Source organism: Pan troglodytes, chromosome 8 (genome assembly GCF_028858775.2).
Source record: "Pan troglodytes isolate AG18354 chromosome 8, NHGRI_mPanTro3-v2.0_pri, whole genome shotgun sequence".
NCBI lineage: Eukaryota > Metazoa > Chordata > Mammalia > Primates > Hominidae > Pan > Pan troglodytes.
Genome location: NC_072406.2, coordinates 106,528,362 through 106,549,206, shown reverse-complemented (window position 1 = coordinate 106,549,206; position 20,845 = coordinate 106,528,362). Strand labels below are relative to the sequence as shown.

The following is a 20,845-nucleotide window of genomic DNA, read 5'->3' as shown; positions in this document are numbered from 1 at the left end:
TTAATTAACTTTGCAATCATGGCCTTATAATTACATGATTTTTTGTTAAATAAATAAAGATATATAATCTATTTTAACTTTTTTCAATGAGTGAAAAAATCCATTTTATTTTTTTCCAATGAATGAATACTCCATTATATAATGGAAGAGGGGGAAGAGATGAGCTATTGTCTCTTTTTACATAAAATGAGATTGTATCCTATGTATACTGTTTTACAACTTGCTTAATAATATGTCATTGCATTGATCATCATATATTTAACCAGTCAGAGAGTAAGATTGAGAGGTAATTCACATGACATAATTTATAATCTTTGTCCCCCAAACCAGGAGGCAAGAAATCAGAAAACCAAAAAGTTGCCACATAAAATGTCCCAACAACGATGCATTAAGCTTTACTTTTAAGAGAGCACCTTTAGGAGGCTGAGGCAGGAGAGTGGTGTGAACCTGGGAGGCGGAGTTTGCAGTGAGCTGAGATCGCGCCACTGCACTCCAGCCTGGGCAATAGAGCGAGACTCCGTCTCAAAAAAAAAAAAAAAAAAAAAAAAAAAGAGCACCTTTGACCTTTGAGCCTCCCTCAGAGCTTATTTTAAGGTATTTCCAGCCACATTAGTTCGAAGCCACAGGTTATGAACAAAATAAAAATAGCCCTCACTTATATCCCTTTTTACTAAGCATTGTTGTACACCTTGTCTGTCTACATGTTTGACATGAGTCTCATGATCATTTCTTTGAGTCAAGTAGGGTAGTTTGTATATAGATTTTACAGATTAGGGCAGTGAGGTTTACAGAAGTTAGGTGGTCTGTTCATTGTGACAATCCTGGTTTACCCAATTTCAAATCCAGTAACAGAAGAGGACACTGACCACAGGAAGATGTGGAATCTGACAGCTTGAAAGCCCAGGAGACAAGAAAATTATAAAAGGCAGGCAGGAGAGATCAGAGGTCACAGATAGCAACTGAAGAATTTTCATATATGGGCAAACTGCTTATATGTCTTATTAGTTCCATGGGATAAAATAAATGGAAATACTTATAGCCCAAATCTGTCTCCTCTAGTAGTGCCCTCTTACATTCAGTAATTACTGAATTCATTTATTCAATCAGCAAATATTATTTGGGTATCACTATGCACCAGGTAAACCTAGGTACACTAAATTTATTTATCTTTTGAGATATAATATTTCAGTCATTTCAAAAATTTCCTAATAAAGGCATATAAAGGAGAACTTGCCATATTTTACTCATCAGAAAAATCTTGTTAGCCTTCCCTTCTGACTTATGCCCCTTTTTCTTCAAAATGCCTTCCTTTACCAGCCTTTTGGAAGCATATTCCTGAGGTCCCTACTGCCTGTTGTCATATACTTTTTTTTTTTTTTTTTTTTAAAGATGAAGTCTTGCTCTGTCACCCAGGCTGGAACACAGTGGTGTAATCTTGGCTCACTGCAACCTCTGCCTCCTGGGTTCAAGTGATTCTCCTGCCTCAGCTTCCTGAGTAGCTGGGACTACAGGTGCCTGCTACCACGCCCTGCTAATTTTTGTATTTTTAGTAGAGATGGGGTTTTGCCATGTTGGCCAGGCTGGTCTCAAACTCCTGAGCCTGCCTTGGCTTCCCAAAGTGCTGGGATTACAGGTGTGAGCCACCGTGCCCAGCTTGTTGTGGTATACATTTAAATTGCATTTGGGTGTCCCTCACCTCCCCAGCTCCTCTGAGCATAAAATGAAGCTTCCTGTGACACTCAGCAGCCAGCCTGTCTTCCCTCTAGCCTACCCACTGCCTCCTGCTCCTCCCAAGGTGCTGAGTGTGGGTGATCCACAAGGATGGACACAATTTCAGCTTGGGTAGCACAGGATGGTGGAAAGAACACTGACCTGGAAGCCATAGACTTGAGTTCTTTCTGCTTCTAACCCTGTCATGATTTCACCTCTCTGAATCTATTTCCTTAAGTGTAAAATGGTTTCCATTATATCATTCAACATAGTGTTTGAGGGCTTTCAACGCTGTAAATCATACGCAAGTATGAGGTTTAAAAATTTACTGATTCTCTGACATCGCTTAGAGGATACATACTTTTTACATGTAGCAAATTAATAAGGCAAGACAATTTAGGAACAGGAAAAAAATTTAGACATTAAAGATGGCTTCAAAAGTACAGCTAAGCCCTCTGATATTTTATCATAAAGTGATTATTATTAGGGTTGCCTGGTCTCTGTCTTAGCAATTAGTGTGTCTTAATAGGGAGAGAAGGCTGGGGAGACAATTACATTTTTTTGCTTAAATTAAATGTCCTTTCATTGTCTCAGGCAAGGTCAGGGAAAGAAGGCAGTGGCTCTTGGCTCTAGAGTTGATGCTAGAGCTCTGTAGAGGCTTTAGGTCACATTCACTCACTGTGACTAGAAAGTGAAAACACACAATGGTTAAAATTGGCTATTATCTTCACTGTGCCCTAGCAAGCATGGGCCTGAGGGACCTTCTATCAGGCAAGCACTATTACATGCCCCAAAGGAGCAGATCATGTGCCCAGAACAGGGCTTGGTACATATTAGGTGCTCAATATTTATGTAATCAAATTGTTGAATAGACTCAACTGCTTGACTATCAACATGTCATGAGGCATGACTGTCTATGCTAGAGAAATGACCTTATATGTCATTCTTAAGTTAGTAGGGTTTTCTCAGTTAATTCAGGGAAAAAAAAGTGCTTCATCAATTAAGTCAAACAGGAGCCAATCAGTTTGGAGTCAACATGGCAGTTGTTGCATCCTTTCCTTCCCAGGAATGATCATGGGAATCTTAGCACACGTAATATAAATTATTACTAATTCTGACTCAGGCCAAGAGATTATTCTTACTTTGTATGAAGTTCTGGAATATTTTCAAAGAAATATTATTATTTTACTTGTAAGCATGGAAGCTTCTATTAGCTAAAACTTCTATTAGCTAAAACTGGAAGTCAGTCATCCCCAGAATAGAAAATACCTGCAGGTTTTGCATTATACAGTAATGTGACACAACGATGTCTTTTCACACATACAAATAAAATACTGGACCCATAGCTGATGACACGCATAAGGAATCTTTGCTTCCTTTATCTTATAAGGGATGTTTTTATTTATTTTTAAAATGGAATAGTTTATTTGCGTGAGAAAACATATTTCCTTGTCTTTTTTTTTTTTTTGAGACAGAGTCTTGTTCTGTTGCCCAGGCCAGAGCGCAATGGCACGATCTCAGCTCTCTGCAACCTCTGCCTCCTGGGTTCAAGTAATTCTCCTGACTCAGCCTCCCTCATGAGTAGCTGGGATTACAGGCGCCTGCCACCACGCCTGGCTGATTTTTGTATTTTTAGTAGAGATGGGGTTTCGCCATGTTGGCCAGGCTGGTCTTGAACTCCTGACCTCAAGTGATCCGCCCACCTCGGCCTCCCAAAATGCTGAGATTACAGGCGTGAGCCACCGCGCCCGGCCTAAGGGATGTTTTTTAGATTGAATTTCTGTACCTTAGAGATAATATTCTGATTATGTGCAGAAGAATAAAACTGTTCATCCACATTTACTTAAGAAGAATATAAACCAAGTTGCAATTACAAGAAATTCTGAATTTTAGGGAGGTTGTGAGTGGTAAATGGCTAATCACATAATGAGTCGTTACTGTGTAGGCTGCACCCAAACACACTTACTTCCTGCTGGGTTTTTAAGACAATCCTGCCCACGTATCCCTCTTCTGGAAACCAGCTGCTTAAAATTTGCATGATCTCCTCTTCTGGACCAATGGCTCTCTGGAATGGTTGTTTCCTACATTCATTCTTTTCTTTAGATATAAAATATTTTTCTTCCATCAAAAAGTCTGTGGTAACAGGTTTGATGTCTTGTTCATTTGCCAGAATCTAAAGAAAAAGTGAAGGCAAACTGAGGAGTGAGGCAAAAACTTAAATCAACTTTCATGGTGTTCAGATAGGTTTGCTATGCAATTTATAAGTGAAATTTACTCTAGAGTATTGCATAATTCTTTTTGGAAGATCTAAGAATTCTCTTATGTTCAGAATGGATTGTTTATGTTCACTCCGGGCAACGGCACAACTTATTCATAATCCCCAGACAGCATAACTATTTTTTCCCACTGCTGGAATGAGAGCTCCTAGTGAATTAAAAATTTTAGGTTTCTCATTCCATGAAATTAGCCCTTTGTAATCTTGCAACACAGGACTGAGGGCAAATAACCTAGTTTAGTATTTACTAAGATAATCTCTTTTTCTCACATTGGAAATACTCGGTCATCTTCTCATGGAAGGTTTGTAGGGCTAGGTTCTCATGTGGTCTAAGTTCCTGGGAATTCTTCTTTAAATAAACTTCTGACAGTGTGCTTAAAGGGCTTGTTTTCTTTGTTGGCTGCTGACCCTGTGCAGTCAAACAGGGCAGCTGAGACAAAGCCCTGGAACCAGACAGACCTGAGTCTGAGGTCTGCCTTTAATACTTGTTGGCTACGAATTATTGGGTAAGATACTTAATCCCTTGGAGACTGTTTTCCGATCTACACAATGGAAATAGTAATAGTAGCAATCTTAACTTTGTTTTATGGTTGAAGCATAAATCATAACATGGGTACATTAGGTGAACTCAATAAAGATGAGCCATTATAGTTATAGTTACTTTTTTTTTTTTTTTTTGAGACAGAGTCTCCCTCTGTCGCCCAGGCTGGAGTGCAGTGGCGTGATCTCGGCTCACTGCAACCTCCACCTTCCCAGGCTCAAGTGATTCTCGTGCCTCAGTCTCCCGAGTAGCTGGGATTATAGGCGTGCACCACCATGCCTGGCTAATCTTTGTATTTTTAGTGGAGACAGGGTTTCACCATGTTGGCCAGGCTGGTCTCAAATTCCTGACCTCAAGTGATCCGCCCGCTTCGGCCTCCCAAAGTGCCGGGATTACAGGCATTATAGTTTTACCAATGTATTCTTTCTCACTCATATTGTACAGGTTACTACAAAAGGCTGAACTTGAAGGGAGTAAAGGTCAGTTGCAGTGAAGAAACTCCCTTTGTTGCCTTCCCGTGAGAAGTAGCTTGGTGATGAGAGAAAGCTGCCACCATCTGGTCTGGATTAAGCAAACACCCTTCTCCTCAGGCCCCTGCCAATAAGGCAAAGCCCAGAGCGAACACATCTCACCAGGAAGAAAAGCAGAATGTGATGGACTGAGGGCAGTGGGAGTGAAGGTTCTCAGGAAGACTGAAATCTCTCCACCCCAGCCCTTGGTCTATAACTGATGCAATGCTGTTGACTCAAAAGGGGGCCAAGGCAAATACTACAGGGATAATTCAGGATGTGAAGCTTCTGGGCCACCTCCACAAGAGGGCCAGCATCACCCCCTGCTCAGTCCTGCTTTACATCTGTGTGCTGATTTGCACAGGTGACAGTAAAGCAATGGACTACTATGGGTGGCTCTTGGTAAGTTTTCCTTTACAAAACTTCAGCAGTGCTTTGTGATAGTGGACACTAAAGTACATGGACTGATGTATTAAAACAAAACCAAAACAAACTGTTGGTAATAGCTTCTGTTTGATAATCTATGAAATGTGACACCTGAGCTGTTTTCTCTAAGTCAGTTATAGAATGTTAGCCTGTCTATAGAGATGTGCCCTTGAAGGACAGAGCCATTTATTAACACTTATTATTTGTGATTGTTCAGTTGGTTTTTAATTCCTCCAAATGTTATGATCCCAGCTACATTTCATCATACACCCTAACTTCAGAGGGAGCTAAAGGGCCATTCCCTTGGTCATTGCTTCCTTTAGTCTACCCCTATTCAGGAGAAGGAATTCTTTTTTATCTTTTTGAGACAGTCTCGCTCTGTCACCCAGGCTGGAGTGCCATGGTGTGATCTTGGCTCACTGCAACCTCTGCCTCCCGGGTTCAAATGATTCTCCTGCCTCAGCTTACTGAGTAGCTGGGACTACAGATGTGCGCCACCACACCTAATATTTGTACTTTTAGTAGAGACGGGGTTTCACCATGTTGGCCAGGATGGTCTCCATCTCTTGACCTCGTGATCCGCCTGCCTCGGCCTCCCAAAGAGCTGGGATTACAGGTGTGAGCCACTGCGCCTGGCTGCATGGAGAAGGAATTCTGAAATGGGTTAAGGATAAAATCGTCTGCAAGGATTTTAGGCCACTGTGCCAAGCAAGGATAGCGCTTCTAGTGTGGTGAAAAAAGGAATTACGCATGGGCCCTGCCTCGCCCTTTGGAGGACGTGCCCCCTCCCTCTTTGGATGCTGCTCCATGTCCCTGGCTCTCTCACTCTTAGAAGTCCCCCCATGGATGGGGACCTGTCTGCAGAAGGCCACAAAGATCCTTCGGAGGGGGATCTAGGGCGGAGGTGGCACAGCGTAAGGAGACTTAGGCCAGTTCTGCTACAGGGCTTGGGGTAACAGGTCTCAGGGTCTCCATGCCTCTTGCTACCACCAAAAGGAGAGGACCTCAAATGCCAAGGTCAGGTGCCAGGGGAGGGGAGCAAGGGGGCTGCTCAACATGCAAAGGAAGGCCTTAGGCTGGAGGGGCAGAAAATGTCTCCTTGGTCCACGTGGCCCATCCTGAAGCTCTAAGAATTTGATTCAGCTCCTCGGATGGCAAGAAGATTCCATTCACCTAATGTGCAAATTCTGATTGATTAATAATCTCTGCGTGAAGAAGGAAGATTAGGCCATGTCTAGGCTTAGGGCGAAAGTGTATATACGGTTGGAAGGCCACTCATTCTGGTCTTTATCATTCTAGAGCCTGGTATTTTATATAGCTTAAGAATCATTAAAAATCTTCTCTACAGGTTGAAGGTAGTTTGTCTAGTGGTACCAAGATCCATCAGATGATTCTTGGAGTGGATCTCAATGTTGAATAACACATTTCCAAATAATCAAAAGGCATATCATTCACATGGACTTTTGCACATTCATGTGCATCTGTGTATGTTTACACACAGGCATTTATACACACACATACATCCATACATCTTAGATTTTGGATTCTCCCAACCACGGCTCAGTGGACTTACTTGCTGCAGAAGCTGCTTTGCCTTGGTGCCTCCATTAATAGTGAAAACGGTAAAGGGCTCTGGCCCTGGGACCCCATGCACCGTGACTCTGTGAGTCTGCAAACATTTTCTTTCTTCTGTATTAAACATCTGTCAAGAAGATCATATGGCTGATCATTAATCCGTAATCACATATTTCTAAGCTCTATTTGATACAGAGGTGCTAGTACTTAGAAGTACGGATAGGAACATGTAAATGCAAAAGTTAAGAGTCCATTTGTAGCCCAGTGCTACAAATGGTACCTCTTCCTCAGTCATTTAGTGAGGGCATTTCATAAGCACATCACCAAAATATTATTTTAAATTACAGTGTCTCTTTCCATCATAATTAGAGGCTGATATTATCTGAAATGTATGTTAGTTCTTACTCATTAACTGATGTTCCATAGTATCTATTGAGTTCCATCTCTCTTCAGGGTACTGGGCTAGAAATTTGGATGGTAATAATAAAATGTTCTGCCCGTAGAGAGTACACCATTCAGGCACATGAATCATTATAATGCAAAAATATATCTGTTAGAAAGAGGTCGGTAAGTGTGTAACTCAATTCTTCAGGCATTTTGTGTATTAAGATATATTCATTCATTCGAAATAAATAATTTATGGAAGGCTTATAGTGAATCAGTCATTATGCCTGTCCCTAGAAAATCAGGGGCAAATGGGACACTATCCCTGCCAAGGGCTTCCAGTTGAATGAGATAGCTAGAGGGGAAAGTAGGCAGTTGTAAGGAGCATTTTAAGTTCCTTGGGAACCCAGAGGAGGTGGCCTAGAAGAGGTAAGGGAGAAACCAGGGAGGGCTTTCTGAAAAATGGTATCTGAACCAAATCTTGAAGGACCTAGTGTAATTTAGCAGATGAAGAATGAGACAAGAGAACCCCAAATTGATGTAACATGTGTATGAAGACTTAGAAGTGGCCTACAGCAGGGCATTCTGGGAACCTCAAGTTCTACAACTAACCTGTTGGAGGGAGAAAGGCTGGAGATGCAGGCAAAAGCACAGCCATTCAGGGCTTTGCCTAACTGGCTAAAATTTAGACTGAAACTGGCAAAATGAGGACCTGAGGGCTGAAGTGTATTGTTTAGCCTGTACTTTATTTTTATTTGGGGTGGGGAGGAGAGGTTGTCTTTGTTATGCTTGCACAATGTGATTTTTTAAAAATCAGTTTTACTGAAGTATAATTGTCATACTATAAAATGCACACATTCTAATTGTATCATTTAGCTTGCACTATATTATTAATTAAAAAGATTAAATAGTTGCCATCATTTACAAAACCCCAGATGTCCTGATTCTCTTGAAAAACCAAGAGATCTGACGACATCACAAGGCAACAAGCAGCTAGAGCTGAGAGCTAGGTGACAGCTGCCCCTCTAAATGACCCATGAGCTCCCCTCTAAATGACCCATGAGCTCTCTGCTTTCTAAGAGTCTGTGCTCAGCCCAGGTCCATGCCTGCACATCATCTTCTTGGGATCCTACTGGCATGTGAATTTGTTACTTCTGGTATAAACTATACCCTGAAAGCAATGGAGAACTGATGGAGGGTTTTTCACAGAGGAGTGACATGATCATATTTAGATAGATCTGTTTGGGATGCCCTAGATGAGGACAGACAGAGGTGGCAAACCCAGAGGAAATGAGACCAATTAGGAAGACTCTACCACAAGCCAGGTGAGAATGAACCAGGGCCAAGGCAATAAAGACAGATCAAGATGAATGGATTTGAAAGATACTAAGGAAATAAAATGATCAAGTCTTAAATGGGACAGAAGGCCAGGATGATCTACAGTTATTGGCTTCAGCAATGGAGAGTGATGCTCTCCATGGTCAAATGCACATTTACCAAGCACATATCCATATATGGCTGCCCAGGAAGCCCAAGGATGGCAAGGTGTGATATAACAAAAAATACATATTTGGTCTTTGTCCCCAGTTTCTGCCACACAGCTCCTAAAACCTTTGAAATCTCTGGAGTGATAAGAGTGTCCTTTGTTGCTAATGAGATGATTGGTGGCTGAGAAAGACCAAGGCATGATTAGAGGAGTGAAACCTTCAGCCCTGCTGCCAGACCTCAAGGAGGGGAGGGGGCTGAAGACTGAACTGATCACCAGTGGCCAATGATTGGACCAATCATGCCCAGGTCATGAAACCTCCATAAAAACCCTAAATGATGGGGTTCCGAGAGCTTCCAGGTTGGTGAACACATCAAGGTTCTGGGAGGGTGGCCTGGAGAGGACATGGAAGCTTTGCACTCCTCCTCCCATACCTTGTTCCATGCATCCTTCCATGAGGCTGCTCCTGAAGTACATCTGTTCTGATCAACTGGTGATAATAAGCAAAGCACTCTTGTGAGTTCTGTGTCATTCTAGCAAACTCTTGAATCTGAGGATTTATATGGATCCCCTGAATTTATAGCTGTTTGGTCAGAAGTCCTGGTGACAACCTGGGACTTCTGACTGGCATCTGAAGTAGGAGTAGTCTTGTGGGACTGAGACCTCAATGTGTGGGATCTGACACCAACTCTAGATGGATAGTGTTAGAATTGAACTGAAATGTAGGACACCCAGCTGTTGCCAGAGAGTTGGAAAAGACACCACGTTTTTGGTGTCAGAAGTGTCGTGAGTAAAAACAGTTCATTTGTGACATCTATGGAATCTTCAGCTGTAACAGATATTGAGGTCACCCAGCTCAGAATTGGGTATTTGGCCCTGCTGTGCCTTTCTGAAAGCATGTGATTCCTGCTCTTTGTACCACGCGGCCCTGCCCTTGCTTGTCAATCCTCTGCACAAGGTGGAAGCCACACCTCCCTCCACTTTGGCCAAAGTGCTCTTCTAAACCTTGGACACATGGTGCGATCGCCTGATGATCCTTAAAAAAAACTGATGCCTGGGGCCCACCTGCAGACACTCTGGTTTAATTGGTGCGGGGCGTGGCCTGTGCACATGGAGTTTTTAAAGCTCCCCAGGTGATACAAATGTACAGTGAAGGTTGCTGTGGAGTGATGAAGGGAAAAAGGAGGAACACCTAAGCAAACAAGGGCAGGGACAGCGGGAGTCAAAACTGATAGTGGTGAGGGCAGGAGAAGGGCAGAAAAGAAAGCAGAAAGTGGCAGTGGAAGCCATCATGGCCAGTGCCATTGTGAGCGCAGAAGGTGCCTTTCCAAAGATTGTTAGGACTACGTTGAGTCTGAGATTGACACAAAAGTAATCACATTATTAAACGGGGTAACCAATGGATACATACATTTAAAATGTATGTTTAAAGAGGAAGCATAATGGAATTAGCCAGTTAATTAAAGTAGTTGTTTTAAAAATACCTTTTTTAGAGACAGGATCTCATTCTTTGTCCATGCTGGAGTGCAGTGGTGTGATCATAGCTCACTGTAGCCTCAAACTCCTGGACTCAAGCAGTCCTTCTGCCTCAGCCTCCCAGGTAGCTGGGACTATAGGTGCTTGACACTATGCTCAATTACAACACGTTTTTAAATAGAGATGGGGTCTTGCCCAAGCTGATCTTGAACTCCTGGACTCAAGCTATCCTTCTGCCTTGGCCTTCCAAAGTATTGGGATTAGAGGCATGAGCCGCTGCACTCAGCCCAGATTCTTATCTAATTAAACCATCCTGCATTAGTGAGGGGGCCATGGTCCAAGTGTCCTCAAACTTTAGTGGGCACTGAGTTTCCATGGGGCACTTGTTAAAATGCAGATTCTGGCCAGGTGCGGTAGCTCATGCCTGTAATCCCAGCACCTTGGGAGGCCACCTTGGGAGGCCAAGGCGTGAGGATCGCTTGAGTCCAGGAGTTTAAAACCAACCTGGGCAATATAGTGAGACCCCATCTCTATAGAAAAACATTATCTGGGCATAGTGGCACACACCTGTAGTCCCATCTACTCAGGAGGCTGAGGTGGGAGAATTGCTTGAGCCAGGAAGGTCGAGGCTGCAGTGAGCCAGGATGGCACCACTGCACTCCAACCTGGGTGACAGAGTGACACTGGGTGACAGAGACACACTGTCTCTGGAAAAAAAAAAAAAGCAGATTCTGCAACTATGGCACTTTCTACAGTGTCCTTCTTCCATTCTCAAGGGAGCAGATTCTGCATCTGCCAAGCACTGAGGTGCAAGTTATGCATCGCCAGCAGAGCCTATTGCTCACTCCAGCGTTGCTCTGCCTGTGACATTTGCCCCTGGACTGCTGAAGAAACAAAATATTTTCCTGGTTTAACCTAAAGTTTCTAGAAGTATTGGAAATGCTTCCTACTAGGCTTTGCATAATAAGCCTCTTCCCCACTTTATTATATTTGGCTTACTTCCCTGATAGACACTGTAATATATGGGCTTTGTTACTGGAACTTGGGTGTAAATCCTGGACTGCTGCTTGCTAGCTGTGTGACCTCAGATGTACTTAGCTCTACCTTTCTCATCTGTAAAATGGAGATGATACTAAATAGCTACTGCCTGACGTTATTGAGAGGACTGAGTTAGTATATACGTAAAGTGCTTAGTCAGTGCCAAGTGTCAGCCATTATTGTTATTAATTTCCATAGCTACCTAATTAATAACTCACACCGACCATTTTGCTGGGCCACAAAAAAGCCCACCTTCAGTGTAGCAATCCCCATAAATATGCTGAGTGAAACAGAACTTCATTACCGAAGAGGCTGACATGGTATTGCCAGAGGAATTTTCTTCCATCCTTCTGCTGTTAATGAATAAACTAGAAATCTCCAAGACTTCATTGTGAAGGTTTCGCAGCTGAAGATGTCGATATCCTGGAGTAATAGAATTGGGAAAAGCTTGTTAGCCATGGCTACTGAAAAGAAGACGCTCCTGGAAGTCGGCAAATGACAGGTAGAAAGACCTTAAAATGGGCAGGGATGGCAACAGGCATGCAACCAACAGGCGTCTTTTCGCCAAGAGAGTGCTGCCCCCTGAGCTACCCAATGGCAATTAATTTGTCCAAGTACTGTTTCCAACTTAGACTCAAACAGAAAACCTTAAACTCAGACAAAACCTGATCTAGTAGGAAAACCTGATCACTAACAGTCCCTGTGAATGAAGCACTAACAACAGTCCCTGTTTTACAAATGTTCCATCTTAGAGCAGCTTTAGTGATAATAGAACATTCCCACAATGGAAGATTGGTTATAATTTACAGTATGACTGTAAGTATAGAATGGAATAATACACAGCTGGTAAAAATGGTAATGTACATGTATAGTTATTAACATGAAAGGCTGCTCACTGTATACATTAGTAAGTGAAAACCAGTAAGTTACAAAACACAAAGATTAGTAGAAAGCCTGTTTGTTAAAAATATATCTGTATGCTCATGTGTTACGTACATGGGGAGAGAAACAAAGCCTGCAAGACTTATACACCAAAAGTGACTGTGTTGGAGAGATGGAAAAATGGATAATTAAAAAAAATTGTTTTTGTTTCTATGTACTTTCTCACATTTCTATAATAACAGTTATGGGTCTCCCCCGACCCCATACTCCCCATTCTTGTGTAGAAGTCCTAACCCTCAGTACCTCAGAATGTGACTATATTTGAAGAGAGGGTCTTTAAAGAGGTAATTAAGTTAAAATGGGGTCCTTAGGGTGGGCCTTAATCCAGTGGGACTGGTGTCCTTATGAGAAGAGGGGATTAGGACACAGACAACATAGAGGGCTGACTGTGTGGGGACCATCTGCAAGCCAAGGAGAGAGGCCCTAGAAGAAACCAAACCTGCCAACACCCTGATCTCAGACTTCCAGCCTTCAGAACTGTGAGGAAATACATTTCTGTGGTTCAAGCCACCTAGTCTGTGGTATTCCGTGATGGCAGCCTGAGCAGACTAATTAAATGACCACGGGCTACTTGCACAGAGAAGAGAAACAGGAAAAGAACACAAAAGTAGGAAACTGTAATGTGTTTGTGAGCTCCAAGGATGGCAGCTTGAGTGTGGCTGGGAGAGGAAGTGTGTACTTAGAATATTGGTGCTCAAAGGAGACCATCAGAGCCAGCACACCTGGAAATATGTTAGAAAGGGAAACTGTCAGTCTTCACCTGAGGCCACTGAATCACGATCTGCATGGTATTACCAGTCCTAGCAGATTCCTATGCACATCAAAGTTTAAAAACAATGCACAGGCTGAAATTCATCAGAGTGCCACAACAAAGCCAATCCACAAGCAAATAGCTCTAGCCTTTGCCCAGAATTCTCCATTCCCCTCTTCCTGCACCTGAAACCCAGCCTCAGCTTCCAAAACTGGACTTCTGCCAGGCACCGACTCCAACTGCGCGGTCACTTATGCCACCACCACACCCGACCCCTCTGACATGTTTCCTCTCCTTATTTCAATCCCTGCTTTCAAACTGCCAGCAGTGCCGTGGGTAGTATTTAGGAAGAAAAATGCGTGGAAATGAGAGTGCAACAACCACTGCTCCTGACATCAGCAAGCATGGGTGAGGCTGTACTTTACAAGGGATATTGTTAATACCTCAGATTCTTAAAAAATGTAAAAGAAAAACTTCTTTTGAGACGTGCTTCAAAAGTGCTCCAATTTGTATTTCCTTTTGCTTCTTAATTCAACTTCTTTATAGGAAAATGTCAAACAGAAAAGAGAGAAGAGTATAAGGAAATTCTGGCATCCATCACCTAGCTACAACAATTATTAACATTTGGACAATTTTATTCTACCTCGTTTTAAAGCTTTCAGTGGAATGATTCTCTGAGCAGTTACCGCTGAACTATTGTTTTCCACAACTGCAAAACGAAGAAATACAAGATCTTCGAAGTGAACGCGGAACAGAAACTGCTCGTTCCACATGGGGTTCAGGGTGTTTCGATGGATGGGCTTTGTGCGGAAATGGCAGCTGTCCAGAGGCATGCCCAGGACGTCGACTTCAATGCACGGGCTTCCCATGCTATTACTGGGGCACACATTCTGACCAGAGACAATCTAGGGTGAGGGAGACAAAAGGGATCAAAGTCACCGAGGATAAAAAAGAAAGACAACCTCTGCACCTCACTGCTTCCCTCTGCAAAGGAATCCCAAGAACACTGGAATGGACAAAGTGAATGATGAATAAAACTGTTTAAAAAGTAAGTGATTGTAGGGCTGGGCGCGGTGGCTTATGCCTGTAATCCCAGCACTTTGGGAGGCTGAGGTGAGCAGATCACGAGGTCAGGAGATTGAGACCATCCTGGCCAACATGGTGAAACCCTGTCTCTACTAAAATACAAAAAATTAGCTGGGCATGGTGGTGTGCGCCTGTAGTCCCAGCTATTAGGGAGGCTGAGGCAGGGGAATTGCTTGAACCCAGGAAGCAGAGGTTGCAGTGAGCTGAGATCACGCCACTGTACTCCAGCCTGGTGACAGAGCAAGACTCCATCTCAAAAAAAAAAAAAAAAAAAAAAGTAAGTGATTGTAACTGGGTAATCACATGATTGGAATCATGTGAAAAGCCTATTTTGTCAACATCATTCACTTAACTGTAAGCTTTCAACTATCAAAATGTTCAAATATCTTCAAAAACCAAACAAGATGAAGTTAAATTTCTCACAAGAGAAGACTTTATGCAATATAATCATAAATTTGTTACTAATAATCTGTTCAAAATGCCACAGGATTTTATAACTTCAAAATCTTTTTCTTGAATAGTTTCATTTTGGAGCAAGTCGCAGACGTGTTAGGAACTAATTCACAGCTTTCTGTAAACAGATAAAACTACCCTCGCCTCTAGCTAAAAAATAACAAATAGGAAAGGGGCTACTGCCCTGCTGTCTTAGGGAAAGAGAAAAAGCAGTTTGGGTGGTAGGAAAGTCTGTGAATGGGGTTATCCCAGGGGTTTGGGGGTGTCGTACTTGGAGGGCTGCCTGGCATTCTTCCTGTGGAGAGAGAGAGACAAGATCTAAAGGTGGAAAGAGATGACCAGGTCTCTGTTGTTTTGTTTTGTTGAAACGGGGTCTCACTCTGTCACACAGGCTGGAGTGCAGTGGTGCAATCTTGGCTCATTGCAACCTCCGCTTTCTGGACTCAAGTAATTCTCCAGCCTCAGACTCCCAAATAGCTGGGAGTACAGGTGTGAGCCACCATGCCCAGCTAATATTTTTTGTTATTTTTTTGTAGAAACAGGGTTTTGCCATGTTGCCCAGGCTGGTCTCGAACTCTTGAGCTCAAAGCGATCTACCCACCTGGGCCTCCCAAATTGCTAGGATTACAGGCGTGAGCCACCGCACCTGGCCAGGTCTCTGTTTTTAAGAGGAGTCTGTGGAGTTTTGACAATAAGTTAATTAGGTGAAAAGGAATAAGGAAAGGCCCAGGAATGATAAAGGTTAAATTATACGGAGGAAATATACTTAATTGTATTTATATATTGACATGAGTTTGATCTTAGAGCTTTGAAGCCTAACATGAGCTGATCTAACAAAAAGCTTAACTTCCATGGGCTATACTCATAGTTATGATTCTGTGGGCCCTGGAAGACAGAGTTACCATCATCAGAACATCAGGTGAAACAGGGACCTCATATGCCCTGCTCCTGGGCTCTGGCAAACACAGTGTCTGGCAACAGCTTGCCTAGCCATAGCTACTGCTTCCTAGAAAATAAATACATTATTCTGGGAACTAAATCTGTATGACCCAAATTGTGACATGACAGCTGTCCAATGCCTTGAATTCAAAACCAGTTCGTTTTCAGGAAGGCTTAAACCCGACCTTATGTTCTTTCTCTAGGGGCCGTACTTACAGTTAAAGAATAGACTGCAGGATCCATGCTGTCCAGATCTCTTTCTAGTGGAGAAAACTTCTGATACATGGGGCAGTTCTTGTCCCACAGAACTGGAGGTTTCAAAACATAACCACAACCACCATTTGCCTCAAACATTGCAGCATTTAAATGTAAAGGGAGATCTGTAAAACAAACAACAAAGAAAGCCAATATAGCTTGTTACTTTGTCGCTTAAGTATCACCTTATAAATTTAAAGTTCAAAAGAACTTTGCATCAATTTTCCCTAAGCTCCAGCATGAAAAAGAGATAATCACCCATTCGTCCCACAGATTGATAAATGACTACTATATGCCAAGTTGTGTGAGGCATCAGATACAGCAGGTAATAAGAGAAAAATTCCTGTCCCTCTGGGGCTTACAGTCTATGGATATGCCCAGTGTTACCACTCCAAACTAGGTGCCACCACTTAAAAACTCCTTTGCAAATATTTGCTACATCTGTCTGAAAAATCTTGTGAAATACAGTTGACCATGGGGGATTGGTTCCAGGACGAGAAGGTACCAAAGTCCACAGATGCTCAGGTCTGTGATATAGATGGTGTAGAATTTGCATTATAACCTATACCATCCTTCTGCATACTTTTTCTTTTTTTTTCCCCTGGGAGCCTAGATTCAAGTTGCCCTGAATATATTCTCCCCCTTCTGTATACTTAAAATCATCTCTAGATTACTTATGATACCTAATCCAATGTAAATGCTATGTAAATGGTTGCCATACTGTATTGTTTAGGGAAAAATAACAAGGAAACAAGGCTGGTATATGTTCAGTGCAGATGCCACCATCCATTTTTTTTAATGAATATTTTCAATCCATAGCTGGTTGAATCCACAGATGTGGAACCCAAGGATATGGAGGGGCAACTCTACTTATTTTATACTAAATTTTAGAAAGGAATAATGGCTTATCTCTAAGCCATGCAGACAATTGTATGGACAATTCTTGCTATTTCAAATGTAAGATAAAATCTTAATTATACAAGAAAGAATAGGAGAATAGCCAGAAAAACATGCTTTTCCTTGAAATCTCAATTTCATCCCGTAAATTACAATACACCTATTTCTTTTTAAAGAATCGTAAACATGAAAAAAAAATAATCACATCTGATTCACATCATGTCCACAATCCCCTCAATCATAAACATCAGGAACCTTCACAGAGGCTTTTTTTGTTGCCAAATTTTATTTGGCACAGTACTTTGATGAACAATTGGATTCCTGCAATGTTTCTGGGCTCTTACACACTCAAATGCTCACCTGATGGTGCAAGTCTGTATAAAAGTTACCCAAATGAGCAAAAAGTTGATGAGACACACCTGATGAATACTCCCTCTGATAGATTCCTTCCATGTGTAAGAACGAACTTTGTACATGGGCCACATCAAGGCAAAGTGCAGTAAGCGCCCTGGGGCAATGAGAAGTTGGCCTCTACTTGTCCTGTCTGTAAAATGTTTCCCTGTCTGTGGGGTTGGCCAGTATTGTGTGCGGGAATTCCTAGTGTAAGATGTCTTAGACATAAGAAAGCTCCTTATCTGTAAAATGAGTGCAGAGGACCTCATCTCTCAGGCCCCTGCCAGTCCTGATGTGACTGGTTCACTGTGGCCATGCTGCCTCACCTGCATTGGGAGAAAATTCTCTTCTCAGGCCACTTCATGACAGAGGAACACAGACATGGTGAGGGTAGCGAAGAGGGTGAAGCCAACTAGCTCATATGGGGTTGGTAAAGGTGAAAGGGACATACAGTACTAACAACAGCAATGGCAGCTTGCACTCTGCACTCTTACTAAGGACCAGACACCATTCTAAGCACTTTATGTGCATCAAGTACCTCCCAATAATCTATGAAGCAGATCCTTTTAGTATCTTCATTTTTATGGATGAGGAAACTGAAGCACAAAAAGTGAAAACACCCAAGAAACATAACTAGTAAGTGGTGGATGCTATAAATTGAGCCCAGATGGCCTCTCCCATTGTTCCCAATCTTAACTACTGAGCCATATAATGTACATCTTATAGGGGTGTGGATACAGTAAATGAGATTTGGCACATGCAAGGTGCTCAATAAACAGTAAGTATTTTTTTGTGATCATTACATCAACCTCAAGTGATTTCATTAGCACCGTGTCTACCCTAATAGTTTTCCAAAACTTTAAAGCTGTAAAGCCAAAACTCTAAAGCTATTATTAAAACTTTGAAGCTTTTAAAAAATTATTTTATTTTACTGTTTTAAGTTCCGTGGTACATATGCAGGATGTGCAGGTTTGTTACATAGGTAAACATGTGCCATGGTGGTTTGCTGCACCTATCAACCCATCCCCTAGGTATTAAACCCAGCATGCATCAGCTCTCTCCCCTAATGCTCAGTTTCTTAACTGAAATCTAACTTGGTGACCAAACATGTAAAAGAGATCCACGTAGAGCCGCACGGTTTGAAATAAAGGCGGGACCTCAAATCTAGCCCTCTTGCTGTCCCCTGGACATGGTCCCAGAACTTTATCTGGGGCTATAGTTTAAAAATCATCATTCCAATCAAGTGAAAAAGTGTGCACAAATCAGTGTAACCCTGCTACACCTCTGAAACAATGCACATAATGATAGATCAAGCATACCATTGCCTTGATGGTCTTCTACCCATTAAAATACTCTGCATTATGTAGACACCATTCACATAATGTTTATCCTTATATTTGAGGATTGGAAAAGTCTGTCATTCAAAAAAGCTTAATAAATTTTTTTAAAAAAGAAGTTTTTCTTTTGACTAGGGTTGCATGTTGACACATTGTAAGTCTGGGTGTGAGGCGGTATTGTTCTGCCTCAGATGCAAAGAACTTAGAGGGTCTGTTGCCAGCAATAACCAGGGGTTTGCATACCAGCCTCACATCAGTTTCTAAACTCAAGAGTTGGTTTTATTGAGTGTTGATCTGGGAAACTCCTGGTTCCAGATCACTTCAGACCTTCTTGGAGTTGATGGAACCAGCAGAAAGCTTGGGAAGGGATGGCCATAAGTCCATGGACACCCACTTGGAGCGTTAGAATCCCCTGAAATCCAGGAAGTCACAGAGCAGATGATCCATGAAACCTCTTGGAAGGCTGGCCCTGGGAGGGTTTCTCTGCTATTTGGTTGGGATGCTTCATGGAAAATCAAGCACTTTCCAGCCTGGAAATTCTTTTCAACAATCGAAAAATGGTGCTTCCACTGTTGACTCATCGATCTATTCAATCTATCTATATATATATTTTTCTTTTTCTTTTTTTTTTTGAGATAGTATCTCACTTTGTTGCCCAGGCTGAAGTGCAGTGGCGCGATCTCGGCTCACTACAACCTTTGCCTCCTGGGTTCAAGAGATTCTTTTGCCTTAGCCTCCTGAGTAGCTGGGACTACAGGCATGCACTACCACGCCCGGCTAGTTTTTGTATTTCAGTACAGATGGGGTTTCACCATGTTGGCCAGGCTGGTCTTGAACTCCTGACCTCAGGTGATCCACCTACCTTGGCCTCTCAAAGTGCTGGGATTACAGGCATAAACCATCGTGCCCGGCCCCTAGCTATGTATTTTTTGAGACAGTGTCTCACTCTGTCACCCAGGCTGAAATGCAGTGGCACAATCTTGATACACTGCAACCTCTGCTTCCCGCTCATCCTTCTGAGTAGCTGGGACTACAGGCATACACCACCAAGCCCCACTATTTTTTAAAAAATATTTTTAGTAGAGATGGGGTTTCACCATGCTGGACAGGCTGGTCTCGAACTCCTGGCCGGAAGTGATCCACCCACCTCGGCCTCCCAAAGTGCTGGGATTACAGGTATGAGCCACTGCACCTGGCCTTATCTATCTGTTTGAATTTGCAATTCAGAGAAGTAAACACTTGGAAAAGATCTTGACCAAAAATCAAGAACCACATGTTCATATTGCAGTGGGGCTGACAGAGATAATCTGCCTCAACTCAGAGTAACAAGCATTTACTGAGCACCTACTGTGTGCAAAGTATTAATATTAAATCAGGCTGTACCCCCAGTTTGCAGAAATGAAGACCATTTTTACAGATGAACACACTGATACTGCATGTTGCTTGTACTTTGTCCAACATGGGGAGATGTTTAATCAGCACATTGAATGGAGAGAGGTTATATAATAGCACCTTTTCCCGGTTTGGAAGATTATGCAGAGAAACTTGAGGATGAACCACACAGCACAGCCACTTGAGTGGGACGGCTTAAAGATGTACTCTCAATCCCAACTTGATTTGGAAGAGAGGCAAAGCCTTTAAGGGTCAGTGGAGGACAGGCAGCTTTAGTTTGTACTTCTGGACTGCAGGGTGGCCCATGGAGTGGCAGCTCCCTGTGTCCCTTTCACCGGTTGCTCCCTTTTGCTATTCAGTGGAGCCAGTGTGTCTATACCAGTCCTGGCACTTCCAGAGAAAGGGCACATCCAAAACCAAATGCACTTCCATTTCCTTGAGAAAATCTTTTGATAGTGACTTCAGTTTACTTAAAATATGCCGGTATAATAACCAATGGCACCAGGAGGACACAGGACTACAGACAGGGCTGGAGATGTGAACCCACCAGCCACTCAGGAAAGAATGAACAGAAATAGAAAATGAAATTTTTACAACTTTGAAAGTATTTCACAATTATTTCCATTTGCGAGCCCAAATCATACTGTTTTCATAACTTATCAAACACAATCAATGATAGTTAACCTTTGTAGAATGCTTTCTATGTGCCAGGCACTATGCTAAATATGGTACTTCACCGGCATCATCTTATTTAATTTTAACTGAAAGAAGCACATATAACAAGGGCAGCAATGTGACCAATATCTCTAATCATATGTCTTTTGGGCATCCACCAATGGGTGTTGTTGGCACCAGTGCCAGGTAGCTAGCTGGTCCCAGAGCTAAAGCTGGGTTTGACCTCAGCTGGAGACAAGGCCATACTGTGGTTTGTGGTTCAGCATGGTTAGATGAGATTGGATTCAGTTCACGCGAGATGAATG

At 42.5% G+C, this 20,845-nt stretch overlaps 2 protein-coding genes across 11 annotated transcripts in view; one reads left to right on the top strand and one right to left on the bottom strand.

The window, feature by feature from the left end:
* The window catches only part of NOC3L (NOC3 like DNA replication regulator), a 48,139-nt gene extending 42,611 nt beyond the window's left edge, over positions 1–5,528 (top strand). For both annotated transcript variants that reach the window (XM_063782037.1, XM_063782040.1), the window contains one exon: positions 4,971–5,528. The gene's annotated coding sequence lies outside the window, so the exon portion shown is untranslated. The remainder of the gene's footprint in view (positions 1–4,970) is intronic.
* PLCE1 (phospholipase C epsilon 1) overlaps positions 1–20,845 on the bottom strand; it is a 333,932-nt gene that overhangs the window by 7,990 nt on the left and 305,097 nt on the right. For all 9 annotated transcript variants that reach the window (XM_063782032.1, XM_063782031.1, XM_063782034.1 and 6 more), the window contains 5 exons: positions 15,808–15,971; positions 13,757–14,018; positions 11,725–11,843; positions 7,035–7,163; positions 3,677–3,883 (listed from right to left, as the gene is read on the bottom strand). In XM_063782032.1, coding sequence (XP_063638102.1) covers positions 3,677–3,883; positions 7,035–7,163; positions 11,725–11,843; positions 13,757–14,018; positions 15,808–15,971 — 881 coding nt within the window. The remainder of the gene's footprint in view (positions 1–3,676; positions 3,884–7,034; positions 7,164–11,724; positions 11,844–13,756; positions 14,019–15,807; positions 15,972–20,845) is intronic.